The sequence below is a fragment of the Morone saxatilis genome, unplaced genomic scaffold (genome assembly GCF_004916995.1).
Source record: "Morone saxatilis isolate NCDOM2014 unplaced genomic scaffold, NCSU_SB_2.0 Contig8, whole genome shotgun sequence".
Classification (NCBI taxonomy): domain Eukaryota; kingdom Metazoa; phylum Chordata; class Actinopteri; family Moronidae; genus Morone; species Morone saxatilis.
Window position 1 is genome coordinate 20750699 of NW_023340257.1, and position 24771 is coordinate 20775469.

A 24771-nucleotide genomic window follows, 5' to 3' on the forward strand; every position below is an offset into this window, starting at 1 on the left:
AGCGATGAGAGCTGGTGCACCAGGGAATGCGTCTAACATCTGTTTTACATTAATGATTCCTAGTGCAGCTCACAAGCTACTGTAATATTCACAAGGGCTGTAAGAAACCAGAGTAATTGGGATATGTTTAGGACGTCTTACTATGTAGTAGTCAACAGCAGGGCTGCTTGCACTTTCTCATCTTAAGAATCCCCAGATATGTACTGTAGGCATTAAATCACCAAATACATGTTGAGAAAAATGTGCTTTTCTAGTTGAAAAATCAATTATCTCAAATGGCTTTAACAATATAGTGTAATTAATATTTAGTTGTGTAAGAGCAGTAAATAATATTTACTTAGCTGTGCAACTAAAATGAATAATGCTTACTTGGCTGGCTGTGTAACAACAAAGTAATGCTGATTTGGCCATGCAGAGTAATGCTTGCTTGGCTGTGCAACAGAGTAATGGCTGTGTCCTCTTTAGATGCAAGAGCGATTGTGAGAGCTTCGTCATGTATCAGCACCCAGTGACGTGCCCATCCCAGAGGCGACCACTGCACCATGTCCCGTCCCTGACACGCCAACATAATGAATGGCCTAGCTAATGAAGGCTTACTAATTGATTATGGAGAAAACAGAGTATTACTCACCCAATGATGGCAGCTCCAAGGGGTGCTGAGACACTTTGTCAATGCTCTGTTTTTCCACCCTGTCCAGCCCAGAGGGTCTTTATATCGACCTTCTGACCAGCGTGGACACCTCACATGGGATGGAGTGTATTACTTTTATAATATTTCATTATCCCCTTACATGTTTTATAACACAGATCACTGCATATTTTTTTTGTTCATGCATCCATTAACATTAATTCAGCAAATGAATGTGTTGTACATCTTGCTGCAGGCATACACCAAACCCAACCAGGTGTGTCCGCCAGTGATGAGAGTGAATGGGGATTTCAAAGCTTTACACTCTGAGTTGTTGTTCAGTGAAGCAGACAGAAGCTGCTAAGGTGGGAGGTGTATGTAGAAGGCCATTGTCTTTAATTAACTAATTAGTAGACATTATCAAGAATAAACAGAAGTCATTACCACTGGGCTTTAGTGAGGAGGCACTCATTTCCCCATGGACCTCCAACCACGGTCTCCTAAGCTCTGCCCAGTCCGCCACAGCCCAGGTCACTTATTAAATCTATAACAACTAATTTTGCTTTTTAAATGAAGCTCTAATTGACTTTCGTGTGAAGAAAGCAATGTGGATGATCCCGCTTGTATTATCTGAATCACTGATTGAAATGCTGATTGAATGTGAATCAGCAATGTGGTATTGGGTTTGCAGACAATGGAAGCCAAGTTTCAGAGTTTGCTGACCCGACTGCTGATGCTCCTCTCTCTTACACATACACTCACCCATTATCATACACACAATAATTCATGCATCCGTAATACCGGCCAACCTCTTTCTTTGTTGGTCCTAATGTCCCCGTTTTCTCATCTTTCATCTACCTCTTTCATCGCACTCTTTGTAGATACATTTATATGTACAAATCTGATGTTGAACCACAGATGAGGAGTTAAATATTTCTGCAAACACTGATCTAAATGAAAGAAAACTGTACCTGTACATTGCCATCATGTGTAACAACAACTACAGGGTACACTGAAGGCAAACACAGCAAAAGGTACAGCTTGTGTTTATGACATCTTATAAGGAAGTGTTTGACACTGCAGACCCAGTGGGTTGCACATGCTCCCCATTGCCATCTTCTGTCAAGCTCAGACAAGGAGTGTCCTCAGGCTCACAGGCAGGGGCCAAACCATAATCAAGAAATTATCATAATTCACTTTAATCATAAGTGAAGGAGGGCAAAATGACTGAAATTAAATTCTTACTGCCTCCGACTGCAGAGGAGTTTCAGTAACTGCTATTTTCTGCCAGTGTCTTAAATATACGTTTACTGTACTTGTGCCACCAATTAAAACACTAACTCAAGGGGAGTGCCACAGGTTTACTAGGAAGCAACACACAAATGCATGCATACACACATCCTGGTGTGGATTTATGCTGTTGGTGTGTAATGAGAGGGGCAAAGGCTGAGTGATGTGATTGCTAAGAGTTCTGTATGGCCGGGCTCCCAGTCTGGGGCATTAGACAGCTCCACTGCAGTGGTAGCAGCATGCTGGGAGAAGGAAGGAAGCAAAATAAAGGCCTGGTCAGAAAGGGCCGTTCTGGTCTAATTGAGTCCTTTGGGTCGAGGCTCCACTGATCAGAGACTTGTTACAGGAATCCGGTTTCATGGTTTCCAAACAATGAGATTTCAAAGAAGGGATTTGTAGTCCTTTGGGATTCTACCCTAACCTTTCTGTGATTTTTGTGGTTCACTCTTGGTTGTCTGCTCCTGTGTTCCTCTGTTTTAAATCCGATTACTTTAACAATATGGAAACACTGAGGTTGAGCTCAGCAAGTGGTATTCACACATAAAACACTGCAGTGATGCTGCGCTGTGAATGTGAACACGCTGTGCGATGCCTACGGTGTGGATTCTTTGTTAGAACTGGTGTCTGTTTCTACATGAGTGGAGCATGTCTGGCTTCCATATGGATATTCAGCTCATGATGCTGACTCACTAGAGCAATCGCAGTTCCTCTGGCCATTGGAGAAGGCTGTAACACAGGTTGAAGGATCAAAGCTCAGAGTCTTTGTTCTGAGGTACTATACATTCTAAGACCATTACTCGGACCTGCTGTCCAGATGATTAAATATTGATGGAAAATGTATAGGGCCGTAAACACATATGGTTTTAGCAAAGTTTGATTTATAGGGCATGCTAAAATGTGAGCAATTTAGAGATATTATATGCATCAATGCTAAATTTGTTCAGATTTCGTACCTAATGTTTTAAATTGTGAGGATCAAACAACGCACAGCTGTTGCTGAAGAGAAAGGTGAAGAGAAAACTCATCAGAGGCCCCTAAATGTAGACCAACAATGGTCCGGATGATAAACATTCACACCATCTGCAATGAGATTCCTGAGAGAAAGAAATGTTTTCTTGCTTGCCTTACTCCCTTTCACTCTTTATCTCTCTCGCTGTCTTTTTTCTCTCTAAACAATCCCTGGGAGACAGAAAACAACAAAGACAAATGACTTTGGCCTTTTAAAAGAAGCGTCAAACCTCTCCCTCCAGTGCGCAGAGGATCCACAGAGGTGTCCATGTTTCTGCTCACCCCCTGCAGTGGCATTAACTAGTGGGGGCTCTAGATGAGCTTCCTGTGGAGCAGGAAAGGCCAGGACAAACACAGGCGCTGTGCTTGTTTTAATAGGCGTTAGGCCCACTCAAGTGTAGCAGTTCATAAATTAGAGAGGAGAGCAAAGACACAAAGATGGGAGACTGAGCAAATACAAGCAGCAAACACATGACAGAGAACTGCCTGCCCTCTGGATCATCACTCACTTCAGCATAATGTGACAGAAAAGAAGAGGAAAGAAAGGCAAGATTGAACAAGGGAAGAGGATGGGAAATCTAATAAAATGATGGTTATTTTTCAAGGCTTCAGTGAAAATAGCTCAGGAGCCTACCAACCCCATTGAACAAATTCAAAGCTATCTAAGACTCAAGTATATGCTTTTCTTGTGGTCTAGAGAAGAGACGGATGGGGAGGAGGGAAATGGGGGACAGGCACCGCGCCTCATCCACCTGATGCCACAATGCTGCCTCGCACGGCTTCCTTTTGTAGCCCAAAGTGCTGGGCAGAGGAGAAAAGCAGACACAAAGAACAGACAGGACTCTCTGCAGGACACGCTTTGTGCCATCCCCGCTCACAGGCGGCAGGACAAAGCCGTCAGCTGCCTGGACACCTCGTTAGCCTGCTCCCTGCAGCTCTCACATGGCACAGGGTTGACTGCGGCCCTCCTGCTGGGACCGGCTCACCGCTACAGTGGAGCTTCAGCCACGAAGAAATACACACATGCACACACCCACACACAATGTGGGACTGCAGAGCATTAAAGACCAAAGGACAAATACAGTGCAATAAAACACACCTGTTCTACAGAAGGTTCAAGGCCCTCCCTTCACAACCCTTTTCATGGATATTTGCTTAGGTTGTTAAAGCTGATCTTTTCAGATGCAGTCCACAACAAAAGCGCCTCAAGCCAGGTGGAGGCTGGGGGGAAAGGGATGAGGCTCTCTTTCCTTCTCATGCTGTTTTATCTTTTTACCCTTTTCTGTCCATGTTGGATGAAATGCAGGGAGAATATAGATAAAGGGTTGGGTGTTCGGTTGACTATATCAATGAGAGGTGCATGAAGACCTATGTATATAGAGTCAACCTGACCAGAGCAGAGAGAATTGTACATACACTGAAACACTCAGACCCAACAACTAATTTACAGTGAGACCACCCATTTATATCGAGCAATAAAACTGAATTCAGCAAACAAGCCGATGAATCCAGTTAATGGCCACTACAATATTGTTGCAGTATCAATTATTGAGTGGATTATTTGCTCTAGGCATTTTAGCATGGCTTTCAGATATTAGCTTGCAACTAAATGACATAAAACAACAACAGCTGGAAGAGAAAATCCTAGTGCCTTAAATTGACAAAATGCATCCATGCTCATTTTTAAGGGAATAAATTATTTTGACATTCTGAGACAAATTTTTCCACTCACAAACTTCCAAAGACTGTATGAGGCTGTTTTGCTATTACCAATAAGCTGTTCCTGTTAGTATGCCCTGGAATATTAAGTACGGTTAGTGCTTAGCTTGCTTAGACCAAGCCAAATAAATATGCAGGAATTAGTTCCAGCTTCATACGCCGTCAAAATAGGATCCACCATTCAATGCACCAAAACAACCCATTCACCACACTTCAACACATTCTGGCTACAAAGAAAAGCAAAGCAAATTTCATATTGACAGAAATAAATAAATATATGCTGGGAGCGTTGTGTGCACAGTGACAGTGCTACATGAATGCAAAGCAAAATAACAGGGATAAACATACAGTAGATGGCACCAACACACACAACCACATACTGTATTTATACCACAAATATTTATATCTACAGAGCAATCATATCCATAAAATTAATTTGATATTGCAGGATTTTATTTTCATAAATATATGCATTGATTATCATAAAAATATATGTAAATATCAATGTACTTTAAACATTTGTACATGTGCATATGGTGATTTTTTTTCTCCACATATACATTCACCTGTACTTTTTACTGTGACGGTTTTACTTATCTGCTTCACCGGTTAAGTACGAAAAAGGAACCATGGAATTCAACCACTCAATGATTGAACTTAATAAAACAGATCCTGAGGCACCTCTCATACAATTATCAATTTCGTTATTAGATGACACCAAAGATGCTCCCTTTTTTGGGAACTTCTTCACTACTGTGCCAGAAGCAACATTACTTTCACTTTGTTATTCGTGTTGCTGCTGTACATAGTCATGGTGTAAATAATTAATATAACATGTCGCAGTATCTTTCATCATGATGTGACAATTTTATACAAACAAAAGTATATGATATGGCACACCCCAGACGTGTACAGAAACCAAACAATCAACCTCACCCACCACTCAATCATAGCATGCATAGTCTTTGCAAGGGATGATGTACCAGAAGGTAGCAATCAGTCAGCCTGGCTGTGGCCACCTCCCATGTATCAGTCTGTACATCCCTTCCCATTCAACAGCTGTGGACTCATATGTTACTGTCCCTATACCTGTCACTGTCCATCTACAACCACACCAACCACGGCACACATCAATCAGCCCACCCCTGCTGCTTTTTAATCTGTTCCCACCCCCAAGGACCACAAGTACGCTTCAAAAATACAGTGAAGAGAGGTCACCCCATCCAATTAGAACATCATCAGGGATGCACACAAGAGGGTCATTCCCTGAACCCTTGTAACACATCATAAATCGTACACTGCCCAAGAAGGAACACCCACTCTGGCAGGGTTTAGAATGGCTACACTGGTAAATGATGTGCAAAGATACATCTTTTACTGTAATGGTGGAGACGACTGATATGAATTGTTGTTTGGACTGATATGGGGTGTAATGGCATGTGAAAGTCCCCCGATAGGTTTATTCCCTAAAGATGAACCATGTTATCATCAGTCCATGTATTGACCCCGTCACGACCCAGGGGCCCAGATCAATCAGGTCTCCAATCAGGATTAGATCAAGCTGCCCTCTGCATCCTCTCATCATTCTAGTAGCCTGCTCCTTGCAAGATTTAACAGGACATACATGTGGGCAGGGAAAGTGACAGGCCTGCTGGAACAAGAGAGAGATTTTGGATCAAACAGTCCAATGGAAAGGACCATGTGGAGGCTATTGTCTTAGCTTGGCAGAGGAACAAAAGCTAATGAGAGAGGGGTAGAGAGAGAGAGGCAGAGAAAGAGAGAGAGGGTGGGTCAGTGAGCTTTGAGCCTCTCGTGGGCTGATCTAAGCCAATTAGAGACAAGTGACAGCTCAGCTACATGCTCATGACACAACTAGACCACGGCACCGCTCTGAGCCCCAGCACCCCACAGTACAAGCCTGAATTGGACCCCAACAAGCCCTTAACACTCCCCCCATGAAAGCCTAAATACCCCTCTGCCACATCCCTCATCGCTCCAGAAGCCGACCGAAGCCAAAGAAGAGGGAGAGAGTATGCTTAACAAAAATACTGTTCTCTCTCCTTCTGTCCTGCTTCCTCTGCTCTCCAGAAGGAAGTAGCCGGCCAAGCAGAGCTCTCTGCCTGCCTTCGTCATGGTCGGCCAACTCTCTTGACATCTGATGTTGTCAAGAGTTGCCGTGACGACTTGGCAAATCCACTGACCTTTGCCCCAGCGGTTCAAAACTTGTGAACCCGAGATGAGAGAAAGCCAAAAAGCTTGGTGGGGGATATGTGAAGTGAGGAGCTCCAATTGAAAAGGGGGGTTGGTTCAAATGACCACTGGCAGCTGTCATTGCTGTGTTGCCTTCTTCCTGTGAGCAGATAATGGTGCAGAGCTTTCCCAGTGTACATGAGGGGAGGTGGTAGGCCACCAGGTTGTGGGCTGTCAGGGCTCCAGCACAGGGCTTGTGATTAATGAGACAGGGCGTTGCACCACAGGGAGCACGGCAGCACGTGCCACACTGGTGGTAACAACAAATACTCCTGACACTGTGTGGCAGTGGACTCTCCACACTTTTATAAAGAATCAGAGTCACAACAGTTCAATAGTTAGACAGTTATATAAATGTAGAAAATCCACCCACATCACCACACATACACACATAACACAAACTGTGCACATGAACGTCAACAATCATGTGGCACATTCATGACGGTGAAATTGGATATGCATCCTTTAAGGTATCCTCTCATTCACCCTTGACTGAGCATCAAGTGTATGATCTCTGTGGATGGCTGCTTGGGGGAGAAGAAGCAAGAAATGCAGAGATGGAGGCTGACAGGAAGGAGTGATGGGGGTTGAGGGACACCCAGCAGGGGGTGGGACAGGACAGCCCTCCGCACGTCTAACGTCTGCCACTCAAGAAAGTTAATGATGCCACGTTCTTGGGCCAACCATCCCCCTGCTGCGTGTGAGAAAAGAGACAGACAGAGCGAGAGGACTGAGGGTGTTGTTGCTGGCACATAGATGTAGGCAGAGGAGGTGAGATGCTCTTGCGGGCTGAGTTGGGGGTGGGGCGTGTGGGTGAAAATTGAAGGTCCAAGAATATTTATGACAATCAACACCCCAGTTGGCACCGTTGAGTGATTTGAGATGAACGATATAACCCCCTCTTTTTTCTTTCCAATCACATTGCTGTCTCCTGCCCTCATCAGCATCCTTTATCGAGTCAAGTTACTTATTAAGGTTTATGAGAAATTCTGTTAATTTTATTAGCAGTCAGTCACTAGGTTGCTATTTGGTTTTTCATAGTGAGAAGGGGGATGGGGATGGGCGTTTTGGCTGCTAGGCTGAAACTCTTATCATCCACAGCCAGTTAGGGAGCAGCAATTTAGGGGATAAGGGAGAAATGGAGGAGGGATGGGGATTGAAGGGTGGCAAGATTGCAAAGAGAGATAACAGAATCTGGTCTAGCAGTCAGCAAATGTAGAGGGACTGTGCAAGGTTTAGTTTCACAAAATGTCTTACAAAGCAGAAAAGGCCTTTTGTACTGTAAAATGATAAAACACATGGTAAATAAAGGGGGTAAAGGTCCATAAATGCCAGAATACCAATCTGGGCTCAATTTATCATAAAGTGGGTAATGAGTTGAATCCGGCAGCAATCTAGTTTTGAGGTTACTGCAGTAACAACAGAACTTGAGTACTATAAGAATGAATAAGCTGACAGATGCTCATATCCCTTAGCCTGTAATTGCATTATCCGTGCTTTTCTTCCTCTGACACAGGAATAACCCTGCCTTCCCGGGCTATTTCTCCTTTCATACATCTCCCAATAACACTAGGGTAACTGTATTAGCAGCGTATGCTAGAGATGCTCTTCAGACTGCCAAATGGACCCGTATGCAGCTCTGTTTTCAAGCCATGGGGTCAGATGATGGTCAATCGATGGTCAGTCAGAGGTCACGTCCAGAGGTGGCTAAAGGTCAGCCTATCTGGACTCAAGAGGTATAACCACTGTGAATGGAGCTAAATCATGTGGACAACTCCCTTCTGTTTGGAGTCTGAGACTCTGATAAGAAGATAAATTTACTTTATCCTCATATTTAACATTTTAAATAAGATCAGTCATCATGAAAACAATTAACAATGTATCCACAATATTTCTAAATTATAGTTCATTTTTAATGTTTAGGGTGTTTCTCACAAAACGACATAGTGTGTGAGAGAGAATGAGTGAATTACCAAAAAAAGGCAATTAAACTAATAACACATTAAGTGCAAAACCAACAACTGACTAATTGCAGATGTATCCCACTCAACATGTTTTGAATAATATGCTTTTCCATAACCTCCTGCACAGCAACAGCGGCCAAATCGATATTCATGAAGTGTCAGAGTTGTAATTCATGTGTCTGTTCCACATGAACACCACAGGGACCTTTAAAAGAAAGATGGAGAAAAAAGCTAACATGTAAATTTCACAGTTAATGCCTGGGCATGGCTTATGTTGGCCAATTAAGCTGTTCTTTTCAGCTCCATTACAACGTGGTGTCTTGGGGTTCATTTTTCCCTTACTGTGCCATTTAGGCTTCAAATGGGCAAATGTTCACTGTGCAAGTTGGACGACAAAGAGGGAGTTTGGAGTCTGTTACAAAGTGTGTGTGCGTGTGTGGGGGTACTGGCATGTGCATATGTGCTTATCTTGTGTTCCAAACATCTATGTGCTGCTGTGCCTGTGTGCCTTTGTGTGTGGAGGCCTAATTTGTGCATGAAACAGGAGAGCGTTAATGGCTTTTAAAGATCGGTGGAGTCAAATGAGCGTGCTCATCAGTTAGCCACACACCCCCTGGTGATCACTCAGTGTCGTTAGATTTCATTTCCTGTGGAATAAGAAGATCTCAGTGGATCCAAGACAAATCCCTGCAATTATAACCACACTTAAGATGATTCACTGCCTTCATTTCTGTCTCACTGGGTGGGTGGTGGGGGCTGTTGTGTATGGTGTTATTGAGTTTAGACTAATACATCAACAGTACACTAAGTATAAGATACATTCAGGTGGATATTACTTTCAAAATACTAACTAACTAACCCTTATGAATTCCTCATCAATGTAGCAAGGAATATGAAAAAAGAAACATATAGACATACATATAGTGACAATACATCCGTATCTAAAAACACACAACACACACACAATGAAACACAGGCAAACGGGGAGGCACCTGCATGTTCGTTAATAGCTTTGCCCAGGACAGTGTAGAGCATGAGGGCCAGCAGCAAGAGGCACTGAGATAAGATTCTGCTTAGCATTTGAATAGGATGTTCTGATTTCTATTCAGTTGGCCTTTGGCCATGATAGTGCTTAAGTGGTCTGGGCGAGTCTGTCTGGTCTCTACTGTGCCAACCAATGTGCAGGCCCATATCTGGCAATGTGCAATGTCTGTCAGTGTCCCGGTCTGTCTGTCTGTCCGTTTGGCTGGATGAGTGTCTGGCTGGTTAATAATCAGCCTGGCTAGCTGCTAATCATCCTCCCAGCTGCAGAAGCAGGTGGCCACACATACCATAGCTCCCAGTCTCATTCACCATGTGATGTCATCTCACAGCACCTGGTCACACTGCATTACACACAACTGAGGTAGCCAGTTTCCCTCTATGAGATCACATGTCTTTGCAGGTCCTGAAGCTGAGAACCTGTGATGTTTGCTTCTCAATGGAGTGGATGCAACAGCTTCTGCAGTGAACTGGTGGCTGCTGAATGAAAAACATCACACCACTGTGTCCCAACCTTCACCTCGGCCAAGCCTGGGACTGATCCCAGAGCAGTCTAACAGGCAGAGGCAGCAGTTAGGACACACTCCACATCGAAATGGGAAGCCATTACCTCCGCAACACACAAGGTCACCTTCAACTAGACACAGCCGCCACCTAACTTCCTCTGCTGATATGCCCAATGGATGCTGCAGCGCAGTCATGTAAAGGTCAGGCTGTAGAACGGAATGGAACCACAGCTGTCTCACAAACCACTCTTAAACATTTGATCTGGTCTCCCTTCACTTTTAAAAGTGATCAAAACGCTTTGAGTATCACTTTCAAACAGCAGGAAAGGAAATGAGAGAGGGAGGGAGTGGAAAAGGGGAAAAAGGAAAAGAGAGTGATAGAGAGCGAGAGACAGAGAGAGAGAGGGAGACAGCAGAAACTGGATGATCAAGTTTCAACTCTGGTCTGCAGCTGTTGAGGGCTCTGGTGGCTGATAGGTGTCCCTGACAGCAAATGTAATCCAAGCCAAACACAATATCTGTCTACGCCATCGAGAGATCACCAAGTCATAACACGTCCGGACCCACAATAACTCTGCCATGGCTCAGAGCCAAGCGAAGCCTAGTACCAGTTTAAGGACAGGAGAAAAAGCACAAAATAATAATTATTAAATCAACACAAACCAGGTTATGTTGTCAGAAAGGAAGTCCTGATGATGTTTTTTCTCAGAGTCATAAGGCTGGCAAAAATGGTACACTATGAACTCTCAACTTCCTCGGCCCAAGCCTGGAAATTGCGCCCCATGTATTCCCATCCTCCCTTTCCCCGGTTTGTTACTTCCTCTCTATCCACACAGTTCAGTTGAGAATCTAATGAAGCTGAAACATCTGTGTCTCTTATGTTCCCAAAGGGCTACTTTAAGGAGTGAGTGTCCTAATGTTTGCACAACTAGAAAAACAGCCACAAAAGCCATTTGAAGCATTTTTGTGTGTGCTTGTGTACCTGTGTAAGTGTGTATGTGTAGTTGTGTATAAGTGTGCACAACAGCTTTCAACAAGACATATCCATCAGAGTGCCAGTGTGTAGTGTGACAGTTGTAACCCAAAATAAACAGACTAAATCGTAGGTCTGGCTGAGTCCTGACCCTTCCACAAGATCAATCCCCAGCAGCATTGTGCACAAAGGCATGTATGCGTGTGAATGAATGTGTGTTTAAGGGTGTGTGTGAAAGTAACCAAGGAAATAATGGGCATTTGAACTAGGAACATCAGTGCAGAAATAACACACCATTCCACACACCAGAGGGTGAATCAATTTCAGCGACATTCGATTCAAGCCCATATCAGCTAGCGCCTGAACTTCAGCCCTCCACCCTGTCACCTCCTCCCAGCTCCGCATGATGGATTACCATCTCTGGCAGTCTCACAGGATCTCAGAGAGAGAGAGAGGAAGGTGGGTGGGGGAGGTCAGTCACTACAGGGACACATTCATCGGAGGGGAGCGCTGGGTTAAGGAATTATGGTTTGACAGAGATCTGGGGTAGATAGGAGAGGGCAGAGGGTTCTCCAGGGGTCAGAGGATCCAATCCTGGCTGGACTCAATGGCAAGCCACCCTCAGAACGCAGTGATCTACAGGGATTTCACTCAGGGTCACTTTTTTCGATTAATATTATTATCACTCACTTGTCCCTTCGCCCACTTGACAGCAAATAGAGTGGTATCAGACATATTCATCTAAATTCTGGCAAATATCACACCTGTGCAACAGCATAGACTTAGAGTTAGGTGTAAGGGGATCTAGATTTATATATAGTATATTCTGGAAGATATTTTGACGATCATCAAAATAAATCTACTTACTACAAACTGCAAGCTACACAGGGCTAGAATAAATTACAACCATAAGTCGATATTAAACCAGAAATCAAAGTGCAATCCACCCATGAAAGCAGGAGCTTCTGAGCCTGTCTGTGTTTTAAGGCTGATCAATAATCAGCCTGCAGACAGATTTCAATAATTTACAGCACAGTCAACATCCAAAACTGAGAGTAAAAGAAGCGGCAAGGCAGGGTAAATTTATTTTATAGAACGTGTTTGTCTGTAGGTGCTTACTTTTTACAGCAGTGCTGCCAAGCGTGTACAATTTAGGGATCCAATGTTAATGCAAAGATTTATTTTTCAGTCACTGCAGAGTGAGCACCCACAGTGTGAAACATGGGTGATGAGACACGTGGAGGGGGGGTGGAGGGAGCAAGGGGAACGAGTAGAGAGGAGGCAAAACACAGGCAGGCAGGAGAGACAAAGCTATAGCCCTGCATTGTCAGAGTGGAGAGGCCATCAATAACAGTGTCACTATAAAGAGAGAACGAGGGAGAGAGTGAAGGAGCGAGAGTAGGGTGTATAAAAGAAACACAACAAAACCCGGTGCAACGGGTGCTTCATCTTGCCGGGCACTAATGGGCGTGAGAAGCGCCTGGCTCAGCATTCTTTGCTTGACGGCTCACTCCTCTGCTGACGGGCCGTGGCATCCATGACGGAGCGCCACACACTTGTTTAATCCAGTTTATACACTCGAAGGTGACACAATGGTGAAAGTAGAGAGGTGGACAGTGAGAAAAAGAGAGAGAAAGAAGAATGATAAAGGGCTGAGAAAGATGGTCAAAGGTCATCCCAAACTTGGATCTCATGAAGTGCTCCATCTCTTTGTCAGCTTCTTGCACCTTCTCACCACACTTTCCATCTTTGCCATCCATCTTTTGCTGCACTACTCCATTATTGCTGTCATTATTCAGTCATAGTGGTCGATGTGCGCTATATTTCCCATCTTCAGCACTACCCTCCTTAGGTAAGAAGGTAACACAAACAGTCTATTTCCTTTGGTGGAGTTGGGGAGGTCAGAGCTGGGACACAAGGCCCGCTGAGGATTGTAAAAGTGCAGTCTCAGGACATATCATGTGTGTGTGAATGTGCTAGTTTGTGTGTGTGTGACAGTGAAAGGTCAGAGTGCTGGTAGTGACTGCGGTGTATTCCTATGATTTATCTCCCTGTGTGAGTTTTCCAAATTTCTGCTCCATTTCTGCAGGCCAGGTCTCTTTTCCATGCATTGCACAAGAGTTGGGTTGTAGCGGTAACTCCTCATTTACGGTGACCATCTATAGCTGATAAATGAGAGAGCAATCTGTGTGCTGCTGTATGTGCCTGGTGATAACTGTGTGCGTGCATGTTTTTGTGTGTGTGTGGAAATTGGGCGAGTAAATCCCAATAGATAACACCTTTTTACAGAGGTCAGCAAACTCCAGCAGCACGGACACAGAGCTGACACATTTAATCAGGGATTTTTCCTCTCTCGCAGTTTATCAGGGGGAGATATTTCTCACACCCTTGCACTCTCTCACCATCTCTCTTATCACAGGACAACACTCACCTTTTCTGCATCTATACTTTTTGCTTTTCCTCTGTCATATGACTACTTCTTTCTCCACTGAACTTGGCCACCTTAGGCAGGAAATATCAAGAGGGCTAGGTAATTAAACAGCAGTCATTTGTTTGATTACTTTCTCTTGTTTTCAAAATCTAAAGAGGTGGTACTTTAAGTATAGAGCAGAATTATAAGAGAAGTTTAACAATATAGCACCGTGGTTTGTTCTCAGCGGTAACGAAAAAGCATTTTCATTCATTAACGCTTTGATTCATGCCTCTGATTGCCCTCTTCTCCATGGCAACAGCGATCAAGCTTCATACCCGTCTGTCATGCCAAACAAAGTTGATATAATTCAAACTGGTGGCTATAACATAAATGTATGGGATAGTTGTTAAAACTGAGGAAAATGGAAAATCCAAGCGGCCCCTCACACTTAGCAACTTAATGAAAAGCAGGTCACACTGACCCTCAACTGTGTGCTCTACACATCCCGCCACATAAAGACACAGACACGCTGAGATGTACCACTTGAGTAAAACACATTTAAAAACAAATTAAACCGTGCTCAGTTTTTGAGTCTGTGTTTTATTTCCTAACTGCAGCATGCATCATTAATGTGGAGTAATGGTTGCATTGTTGCTGCTTCCTTCATTACCCTTCATTATTTCTCAAGGACTTCAGCGCAGATTATACCTCAGCCTACCGGGGTTTATATGAGCATGAGGGCAGGTGTTTGTGTACACTTTTCTGTGAGCGTGTGTCTGTTGGTTGTTTGTGTGCACTTGTCACTTCATTTTCTCATTTCTGAAATGGAATAATGAGTCCAGATGAGCTTGTGAAAGCCTCGGCAGTGCAGCTCAGCCTGACTCCCCACCTGGCCTGCTCCTCCTGGCCTGTCCCTTTATTAGCTTCCCCTCATGCTGGACACAACAGGAACAGCTTGGTACCCTCCTCCTCTCTTCACCACTCACACCTCTCCCAACCCTATTTTCCTGCTAATTACCTTGTTGTACGAGCACCAAATGCTACCTAACGATTCACTTAATTGCAGAAGTGGTACATTAGATAATATCAAAGGACCTTTTTAAAAGTCATCCGATCCCATTCCAAGCGGCATTTAGAACCAACCCAAGACATCTGTTTCATTTCTGTGTCATTTGCATTTTTAAAGGTTACAAACTGAACAAAGCAGCAAAGGATACAGATCTACACCTCAAGATTCTGTGTCTTCATTCCTTTGCGATGCCTCTCCCCTGAGACGATAACACGCATACACACACAACCACATTCACGTCAGAGGGTCTGAGTCACATTCGACACTCAATTAAAAGTGCAACTGTTCACCTTACGTGCTTGTATCTGGAACACTACATGTGTGCTACCCGTCCAGCTAAAAAGATGGGGATAATTAACATTTTCCTTGGGATCCTATCGCCCCAGGTGTGCCTTGTCACACTTACATATACACAGATATCCGCAGTGCTAGCAATTTATTCAGCAGTGGCTGCAGCTAGCATTTCTGACACAGGCTTCACAATGATTTATGAACCTGCTCATTGACCTAGTTTATTCAGAAAAGAGAAAAGGGGGCACATCGTATATATGCGGCATATCCCATCCCATGGAGCTGGCCTGCAGTCAGTTTTGGAGAGCATGGGAGGAGGAATAAGATTACAAAGCAGACTGCTCACCCTCTAGGCAACACGTTTACAAGTTCTCTATCTTCTGAAATACAGGACAGCTATAACAACAACTATAATGAAACCTCTTTCTAAATGCAGAAAAGTGATGTCTAAGCATTGTCCTCACACTCTGCACATGCCTAGATAAAATTAGGTAGTTCATGCGCTTGTTCATCTATTTGTGACCAATGTGTGTTCAACATTCAACACTTAAAGGAGACATGTTTAAAAGACTGAGCTCAGTAACCGCACAGGTCCCCCCAATCTGGCCCACATTAATAATGCAGAGGCACCTCTGAGAGGCCTCTTCCCCCTCTTCCTCTCCACTCCACCTTTCCTCCTCTAACAGAGAGTGGTGAGTGCTGCCCAGCTTGATGTCCAGCATGCAGCAGCGCTACTCTGCTCAGTGGACACTGAGTTCAATCTGTTTTAGAGCTGCAATTCAATTATCTCACCAGGGTCCTGCTCAACCACTCGTAAATGGAAGGGGGGCAAAGGTGCGTTCAATACGAGGGAGGGGGAGAGGGAGGGGAGGTAGAAGACAGGGTGCAAGGCATATCATAAACACAAACCTAGTTCAACATGGATATAGATTTAAATGCTCCTTTTCCTTGTGCGATTAGCTTTGGCTTTACAATCACTAGACGGATGTCAGGACCTGATAAAGCTAATCACTGCAGTAAGCCAATGCAGCGGGATTAAGCACCCCACCCCCTTCTGCTCCCCAGAAGACCTCGCTGAAAGGGAAAGCCAAGACGGCCCGGGGCCCAAAACAAACTGGGCATGAACCCCACAAAACTGCCCTCCCTCCTCTTTGGGATATTTTTTATTCAAGAATAAGAGAAATACACAGAGAAAATACGCTGCAAATGGGCATATCTTTATATGTCTCTGATGAAATACTGGAGTTACATTAGAAGAGAGCTGCACTGATTCTGTCCATTCTGGAGCCCTAGGCCGGATACTTGATTGGTTCAGACACCAATCATGAATATTAGCTTGAGGACACTCCTACTCAATATTCCTTACTTGTCATTAAAGTTGCTCCAAGTCATTACTGTCTTAATATAATACTCTACCTGCATATTATTGCTTCCGCCTCCTCTCCATTGTCTTTGAAGTGCCTCAGAAGGCTTAGACCCGTTCATAATCAAATAATTTATGTCAACAATACTGTCTTTAATAAAACTTCACTTGCGCTGTCACATCCTAATCAAGTAACTGCCCCTGTTGAACTGCACTTGACCAACCAGAACAAGCATTTCCTACACCCACACTCTACTACAGCACATCTCGGTCAGACCCACTCTGCTGTCGTTGTCAAAGTATGATAGGTCGGGTCAGGTCAGGTCAGGCCAAAATTGTGTCAGGTAATGTAGTGCCATTGACGGTTTACCTATAAATGGAATTGGAAGATCTGAAGACCCTTTTTACCATTAAATGTAGATGGGGAGTCATTTTAATTAATGGCAAGGGCACACTAGGCAACAACTTATTTTGTCTATTCCCAGATAGGGTCCTGGTTGGGCGTACTCCTGCGGAAAACAGGTAGGAGATGAAAAATGAACCAGAAGGTTTACTAAATGCCAAGAGGCCACACGGTTGTTTATACCGACATCTTGTTGCATATAAACTGGCCATATAATTAGCCCAATGCAACAAGTTATGCACTACAATGTTTTTTTTGTTTTTGTGTGCTGCCTGATGATGATGGTGTACTTGTTTTTGTCAAAATGGTACTGTACTGTTAGATATAGTTCTGTATCCTTGTTTACTCAGACAGTAGCCCCAAGGCTTTGGCCTGAACCTCTCTCTCTCAAACTCAAACCCATCACTGGTAATACCCCTCATATGTGTGTTATTATTTCTTCACCTTCCTAGCTCTTCCTTATCCCCTCGTCTCTTGGCTTCCCGACCTCTCACCCCTCAACCTTTAAGCCATTCAAGCAGTCACTGCCTCTATTCAACCCCCCTCTGCTGCTCAACCCATATTACATGAGAGAAAGGGAGAAACAAAATGAAAATAAAGGCTAAAAACAGTATGAGAAGGGAAAAATAAAATAATCTAGAGACTTCATCAATTTTTCATGAATTTTCATTTAGACTGGGAGAGCCCTCTTACAGCAATCAATAGATCAAGCTGCTGTCACGCAGTTAGCACCTGGGGGCTGCTGGAAGGCCCTCGGGAAAGCAGGGGACTGGATCAGAGGCGGAGACCAACCCCCTCCTCTCCACCACACAGGCCATTTCCCAAGGTTCACAAACCAACTACTCTCCTACTACCACTGATCATTTTAATCACCTTAGAAATATGGTTACAGGTGCTTGTTATTATGTGGAAAATAGTATTGCTGCTATCTCTTCTGTTCAAAACATTTTCAAACAATTAATTTGCAAAAAGGTTTGCTTGATTTACGTTCACTAAGGAGACTGAGTGCTTAGCATTTTGCCAAATTGCTAGTTAATTACAGCTAACTCTGCAACGCCTTAAGTAAATGCTCTACTGAAGTCTCCAAAGCGACCAAAAGAAATCTGTGAATACGACTGAAACAACACGAATGGTGTCATGTCTCATCAACGTAGGACTATGTTACTAAAATTACCACAAGTGAGAACAACATAAGGACGTGGAAACTTGACGTTCCACCCTATGGGTAGTTGATGTGCCTGCGGGACGCTCCATAGGAAGCCCAGCATGAGCCTGCTGGAGGGAAGGCTCATCTTCAAAGGTAATTTGATCCACAGCTCAGGTTCTGCCTGTCAGTGCTCAACAGCACAGTCCAGGCAGCCTGTGTCAAATGTCCATCAGGACTTTGATCTGTGCCTGACATTCAACCCCCACCCACCTGTGAGAGACCCATGTCTGCAATGCCATCATGTCCCTCTCATATAGTTTGACAGTAGCTTAACATCCAAGTCAAAGGTCTGCAGACAACTTCAATAGAACCCCCTTGAGGTAAACATATATGAAATTAATCTTAAGTCCGTGGTTGAAAGACTCATTCTGCACAACTCATTATCCCACCAAACAATGACACACATAATGAGACCATATTGGAGCTTAACTGTCCCTTTTAGACCTACAGGAAATCATTACAGTGTTTGCAAACAGAGAACACCGAAAGCAAGATGAAATCAACTCTTAAAATAGTGTAATTACAGTTGCCTCAAATTAAACGCTGATTTGTTTACTGTTATTCCCTACAGTAAATACCATGCAATTTTCCATTATGTATAAATGGGAAAAACAAGATTATATAGTAGTTGTTGTTGTTGACAGGAAATGTTCAAATGTTATCTATTATCAGTCTTTCCATCATCTGGAAGCAGCAGGAAAAGATTTTTTTCATCCATCCAGCCAAATGACTATAAGCAAAATAATTTGTGCAATGCAGCAAAGAGGAGAAATTAAGAAGAAAGAGGACACAGAGTCCTGACTCACATGCTACTTCCAAAGATGCGTTGCGGCTGACAGCTTCTCCCAGGTAGTTCCGGGCCACGCAGACATAGGCTCCCTCATCTGGTTTGCTCCGTCGTCCATGAACGATGCGAAGGAAGAAAAGTGAGCCGCTGGGCAGCAGCATGCGGTGCGAACGTGGGTCATCTTTGTCAGTTTCCACCCGCTCTCCATCCTTGTACCACTCCACTGTCGGGGTGGGCCGCCCCTCTGCTTTACAGTTGAGAGTGGCAGGCTCCCCTTTGGAGACAATCAGGTCAGAGGGGTGCTCCACAATCCGGGGTGGGGAGTCCTCCTGGCGCAGACGGGATCCTGAAGGAGAAAGAGACGCAATTAATCACAGAAGACAGCATAAAGGCTTTTAGTATCGTTTCAGTTTGATATTTTAATATAAAAAAGCTGTCTCAAGTCAAATGCCTCGTATACGGACATAATAGCCATGTACAATATTTGGAAAATATGAAATAGGTAGGGGTTTAATTAATAAATAATAATAACTACATAGCAATTAAATACAAATAACTAAATAATTAATAATATTTGTAAATTAAAAACTAAAAAACTATGAAGACTACGAGGTACTACTACCAGTAATACTAAGTTTTACTGATGCAACTACTAAGCTACATCTTGTACTTGTACATGGACTAACATCATACTGTATAGTTATAATCCCAATGAAAATGAAACAATGCAAATGTAGGAACAAAACAGCTGTGAGAAATCACAAAAACAGCCAGCACTCTAAATTGTAAATAAAACTTTTATTAATTAAAAATCAGGTGCCAGAATCAACACTGCTCGGGAGAAGAAGCTCTGAGCTATTTTCCTTAGCTTGCTGCCACCGCTACCCAGACCGGGATAAGCAGTGGAAAATGGATGGCTGACTCTAACTAATGGTTACCAAAGCTTGTCTTGGGTTAGACACATCTAAAAAACATGTAGTGGACCCTTTAATCACCATTTCAGGCCAGTCAAATAGCAGCCATCTGCTCTTCTCAATCCTATATGCAAGGGCTTGTGGGTAATTGGACCCATGGGTGAACAGTGAATGGAGGCATACAGTCAGCTTACATCTGAACTATACACACCCAAATTATATATTTTGCTTTCACTCGGGTGCAAACAAGTAAAATGGCTGATCCACTGTCGCAGAAGTATACATGTGATGTGAATATGAATGCTGGGGTCCAGACTAATGTCAAACGCTAATCCTCTGTGGCTGAAAACCTTGGCCCACTCCTTTTTATTAGGGATTGCAGTGGGTGAGCTCTGGGAGTCTGGCAGCTAAGATAATGCTCCCCAAGTCAGAGGGCTCTGTGTGTCTGTGACCAGGTCTTAACCACAGAGATAAGATGCTGTAGGCCACACACACGCATTTACATCATAGGGGCCCTGGGAACCATGCAACAATCAAAGAGTTTGATCCAGCATCAAGCAATCAAAGACACAGTAAAGGGAATGGGGAATAAGGCAAAGTTTTCCAACAGCCCTTTCTTTATCCTCTTTCTTTTGAACCACATTCAATACCCCATCAATAACTCTGATTCAGCTGGCAGCCAAATGCTAACCAGTCAGTGTTGTGTCAAGTAAAGTGCTGGGCTCTTTGTCTTAAAATTAGTCGTTGCAGGTGTGTGTGTGTGTGATTGAGCTGAGTTGATGACCGTGCCCTTCCCCGGGGCAGTGCAGTGGGGTAATAGGACGATGCCTGCTGCACAGAAGAGCAGTGTACCACAAACGGCATTGTGCTTATGTAAGGACTTATTTCAACATGGGATGGAGGCAAAACAGTGGTGGTTCCAGCTCTTTGTTTGCCTGGGTTTGCACATGTTCCACTACCCCTTATACTTGAATCTCCCTGGGGAAACCAGGACACGCTGTACCCTGGTCTTTCCTGTCCAGAAGCCTCCCGGCAAAAAGGACAGGCGCAGTTAGAAATCCACTGATCAGCAGAAAACACACTTCAAAGACTCTGACACTCTACACACACATATATGCAAATACACTGTAAATGTGTACTAGTCCACTATTTGTCTTAACAGGGATCAGGCATCAGACAGTGGCATATTGACCCCTGAACAGGAGGTAGTCTGTTCTCTCTTCTTCCTAATTTGGGCTAATTCCTTCCATTTCCCTGTCATTGATTAGTGATCAGGCCTAGTGTCTTTCTCTAAGTGGGGGCACAGACAGGGGTCTGCAGTAGAGGGTGGGGTGATGTCCTGCTCCCGAAGTGCATGATCTAATCTCATTGGCATTATGTGGGAAACTGAAGATGTGCTATTGGTGGTGGAACAAAATCCCACAGTATACTGCTGGCAGTTTTTTAACCCAATTTCTATCACCAGTGCTAGGTAACAGTAATCTAGCAAGCAGTCAGTTTCCCTGTCAGAGCAGGGGCAGAGGGGCAAGTTTGTATTCTGGCAGTAAGTGACTAAATAAATGAAGCAGTAATTAACACTGTGACATTGATAAATGGAGGGCAAGATAAAGGACGGACATGGAGACCCCATCTCCCTCAGATGGAGTGTCAAACACACATTTATTCTTATCTCATTGGAGCATCTGCTTCCCACATAATCCACAGGCTCTGCGGTGGCTTTCCACTAAGGCCGATGCGCATACACAGCACTAAACTGCGGTGACTCCATTCGATTTATATCAGTCTAATTTCTTTAAATCCAATTTGTATTCCAATCTACTGCCTTCTAATCACTTAAACCTTGAGTCTCCATCTGCTCTCTTCTTTCCGGTGGAAATGAACACAGCAGATGCCTCTACAATTGTCCTTTCACTGCCAGAAAAAGCTGAGCCGGGTGCACAGAAGGCCATACGTGACTGGTCAGTGTCCTTCCTGAGTGGAGGTAGTCAGGTGTAGCGGTAGAAAAGGTTAAAAGCACATCCATATGCCATGGAATATATTTTAAAAGAGGTCCATCAATCACAATAATGGATAACCTCAACATGTAAATGTCTGTGTTGCTGAGCAAGCTTCACTTTCAAAAAAACTAAAATGTTGTTACCTTCATGTGTGTTTGTGTGTGTTTTTTTATTGCCTTGTGTAGCTCCTGTGTCCTAGAGATGCTACCCAAGAAGATCAAACAAAAAAAACTCATGTATATCCCGACTGCCCAACCATCAGAGGAAGCTCCTAACAGAAGTGAAAGTCAATTTTCAGCTTCCTATTGGGCCCCCTTTCTCACTCTCTTTACGGTAAATGGGCTTTCTGTTGCCCTTTTAATGCGATCATTGGTGCTGTGCAATCAAGTGCTCTCCGAGCTGAGGCGAGTGCACTTCACTGGGTCTCAGGGCACACGCTCCAATCAAAATGCTGTGTTTCCCCCTGTCTGCAATAACACCACCATTACTTTTCACCACTGCTGTGCAGTCATCCACTCCTGGACAAAAGCAGGAACCAGAGAACAAACAAACAAGCACACAGACAGAGAATGAAATCAGAGAGGGAGATTACTGAACCAGAAGCTGATTCTTTTCTGCCTTTTCTTGCAGTCTACTTATGTCAGCTTCACTAAAATCACGTGCAATTTTTGCAATGCTGCTATCCAAGAACGCACTCCGTAGTGTTTTTTCTATCTTCCAAATAACATATTACACTTGAAAACAACACAAAAATAAGTTGAATTTGTTCCTGGGTAAAAACACCACTTTAACTAATAGTAATAATAATAATAATAATAATAGCTTTCCCCCCCTTATATTCCACTGACCACACACATAGAAGGAGTCTTTTCTATTATCTTTGTCACATATTTATTCATGTGTGCAACAGAAGGTCAGGCCTTTGATGATCTTTTTGTAATTATTTTTATTAGCTCCCAGGAGAAATTCTAGCCCACCAACCAAATCAATACCCACACCAGTCTCAGCCAGAGCATAAAAGGAAGGGTTCCCCAAAGAGATATTAGTTATTCTGCCAACAGACATGTGCGCTGATCACAGGTAACCAACAGCAACCTCAGACCAAGGCAAAAAGTTCCAGTCACTGAGGCTCCATAAAACATCAAACATGAAAACCAAGGTCCAGGCCATGACGTGGTAACACTGTAATGTGGATACTGACATGGAAGAGGCATTTCATACAAAAAGTGTGGAAAATCGGAGAGCTGAGTAAATATAAAATTTAAAAAAAAAAGAACAACCAAACAACAATAAAAAAAAAAAACTTAAAAACGCCCCCCCAAAAAAAGGAAAAAGAAAATTTCAGAAGGAATAAATTATGCATTAGATCCATGTTGTCCATTCAGAAATATATTCTCCCCCTGCCTCCCACTACTCCTGGCTCTCTCCACTTCTCCTCAACCTCCCACTCCATCTCCTTCCCTATATATATCTCTGCTTCTCCCTCCCCAATATCTCTCTGTCTCCTTCACTTGCTCCCTGTCCCGTTACATCCTACCCTCGCTGTGAGGGTGACAGAGTCATATCCGTCATGTCATCCAAAGGGAAATGTGAGAGAGCAGCAGGGGGAAACTAGGGGTGGCGATAGAATGATGTTACTGGCCGTCCTCGCCTCTGCACTGGCCTGCCGTGACAATTGCAAGCAGCCCGTTCTGCACCCAAGATTCATCTTCTTTACTGCGGGCTGTCATTGGCGTCACAGCACATGAGCCCCACTACACCCAAATACCAGACATACGGCTGAGGTGTCACTAAAGACAACCTGCTGTATTGCCAGTCTACCCCCAACCCACTGCATACAGCCAGCCACTTGATACACCCTGGAATATACAGCCGAATCCTCAGAGTGAAGACAGAGAAAGTGAAATGAAGGGTGTTCGCAGGTGCAGAGCAGATTCTTTCCCTTCATCTTCTGTTGCAAGAGAGAGAGAGAGAGGGAGTTTGAGCTAGCTAGATAGCAAGCTCCCATGATGGGCTCTGTTCCACCTCAGTGCTCTGCTACTCTGTTGCCCCCCTCACCTCCCCCACCTCCCCCATCCCTCCTTTCTCCTGCTAAGATCTATACTCTGAAAGCAAACACAGGGGTAATTCTAGGAGCTGATCTCAACATCTTACTGCATCCATGCTTGCCTCCAACAAATATCAGATAGAATTCCACTCAGTGTATTTCGGGCAGTGGTGTGGTGGGGTCGTATTGACTCTGCATCTGTGTATTTGCCCTCTCTCCCCCATGCAGATGGAATATATAAATAGATTACTGTGGGAAACAGAATATCTGATTTTGCTGCAAAGGGCTGATTCACATAGCTTGAATTTCAAGCAGTTTCCACCTTGTTTTTTTTCTAAACTACTCCCATTCTCACTCTTCCTTCTGCTATCAGTAGCCATGGGGTGATGCTATCTTTTCTTTCAGCAGATGGCCTGTCTCAGAAGAGCTGAAATTACTGACTTGAAACAAGAGACTAGAGGAGGGAAAGGAGGATGACATAAGGACAGTTTAGACCTCTTTATGGTGAAGTGCAATGTGATGATAAGTGTGCTGCTTGCTCTCTATGGGATGATTAGTGTAAAGAGTACAGCACCGGCTCTGTGGGACTGTCAGGCCACTGGTAGGGACACTAAACTGCGTGATGCAGATGAAATGATTTCCGATGCTAGGGCCACTCAAGCATGTAGCTCACTGCACCACCCCACCTTCTTCAGCCCTCTCTCTTTTCCTGCAGATCCTTCTGAGCAGCCTGTGCTCAGCCATTTTCTTGCCTGCCCCTGCTTTGCACTGTGGCCTTGATCTTGAGGATGTGTGCTTGTGTGTGGAAAATCAGCGATTCAAATCCAAGTAGCAAAAATTAAAGAGGTGAATTGAATGATTAATAGTTTCCCCTTCCTCAACGACGACTGTAGAGGAGGCC

The 24771-nt window shown here is 44.0% G+C and overlaps 1 protein-coding gene across 4 annotated transcripts in view; it reads right to left on the bottom strand.

Moving 5' to 3' along the window:
• The window catches only part of robo2 (roundabout, axon guidance receptor, homolog 2 (Drosophila)), a 158264-nt gene that overhangs the window by 125984 nt on the left and 7509 nt on the right, over positions 1 to 24771 (bottom strand). For all 4 annotated transcript variants that reach the window (XM_035680312.1, XM_035680310.1, XM_035680311.1 and 1 more), the window contains exon 2: positions 18932 to 19258. In XM_035680312.1, coding sequence (XP_035536205.1) covers positions 18932 to 19258 — 327 coding nt within the window. The remainder of the gene's footprint in view (positions 1 to 18931; positions 19259 to 24771) is intronic.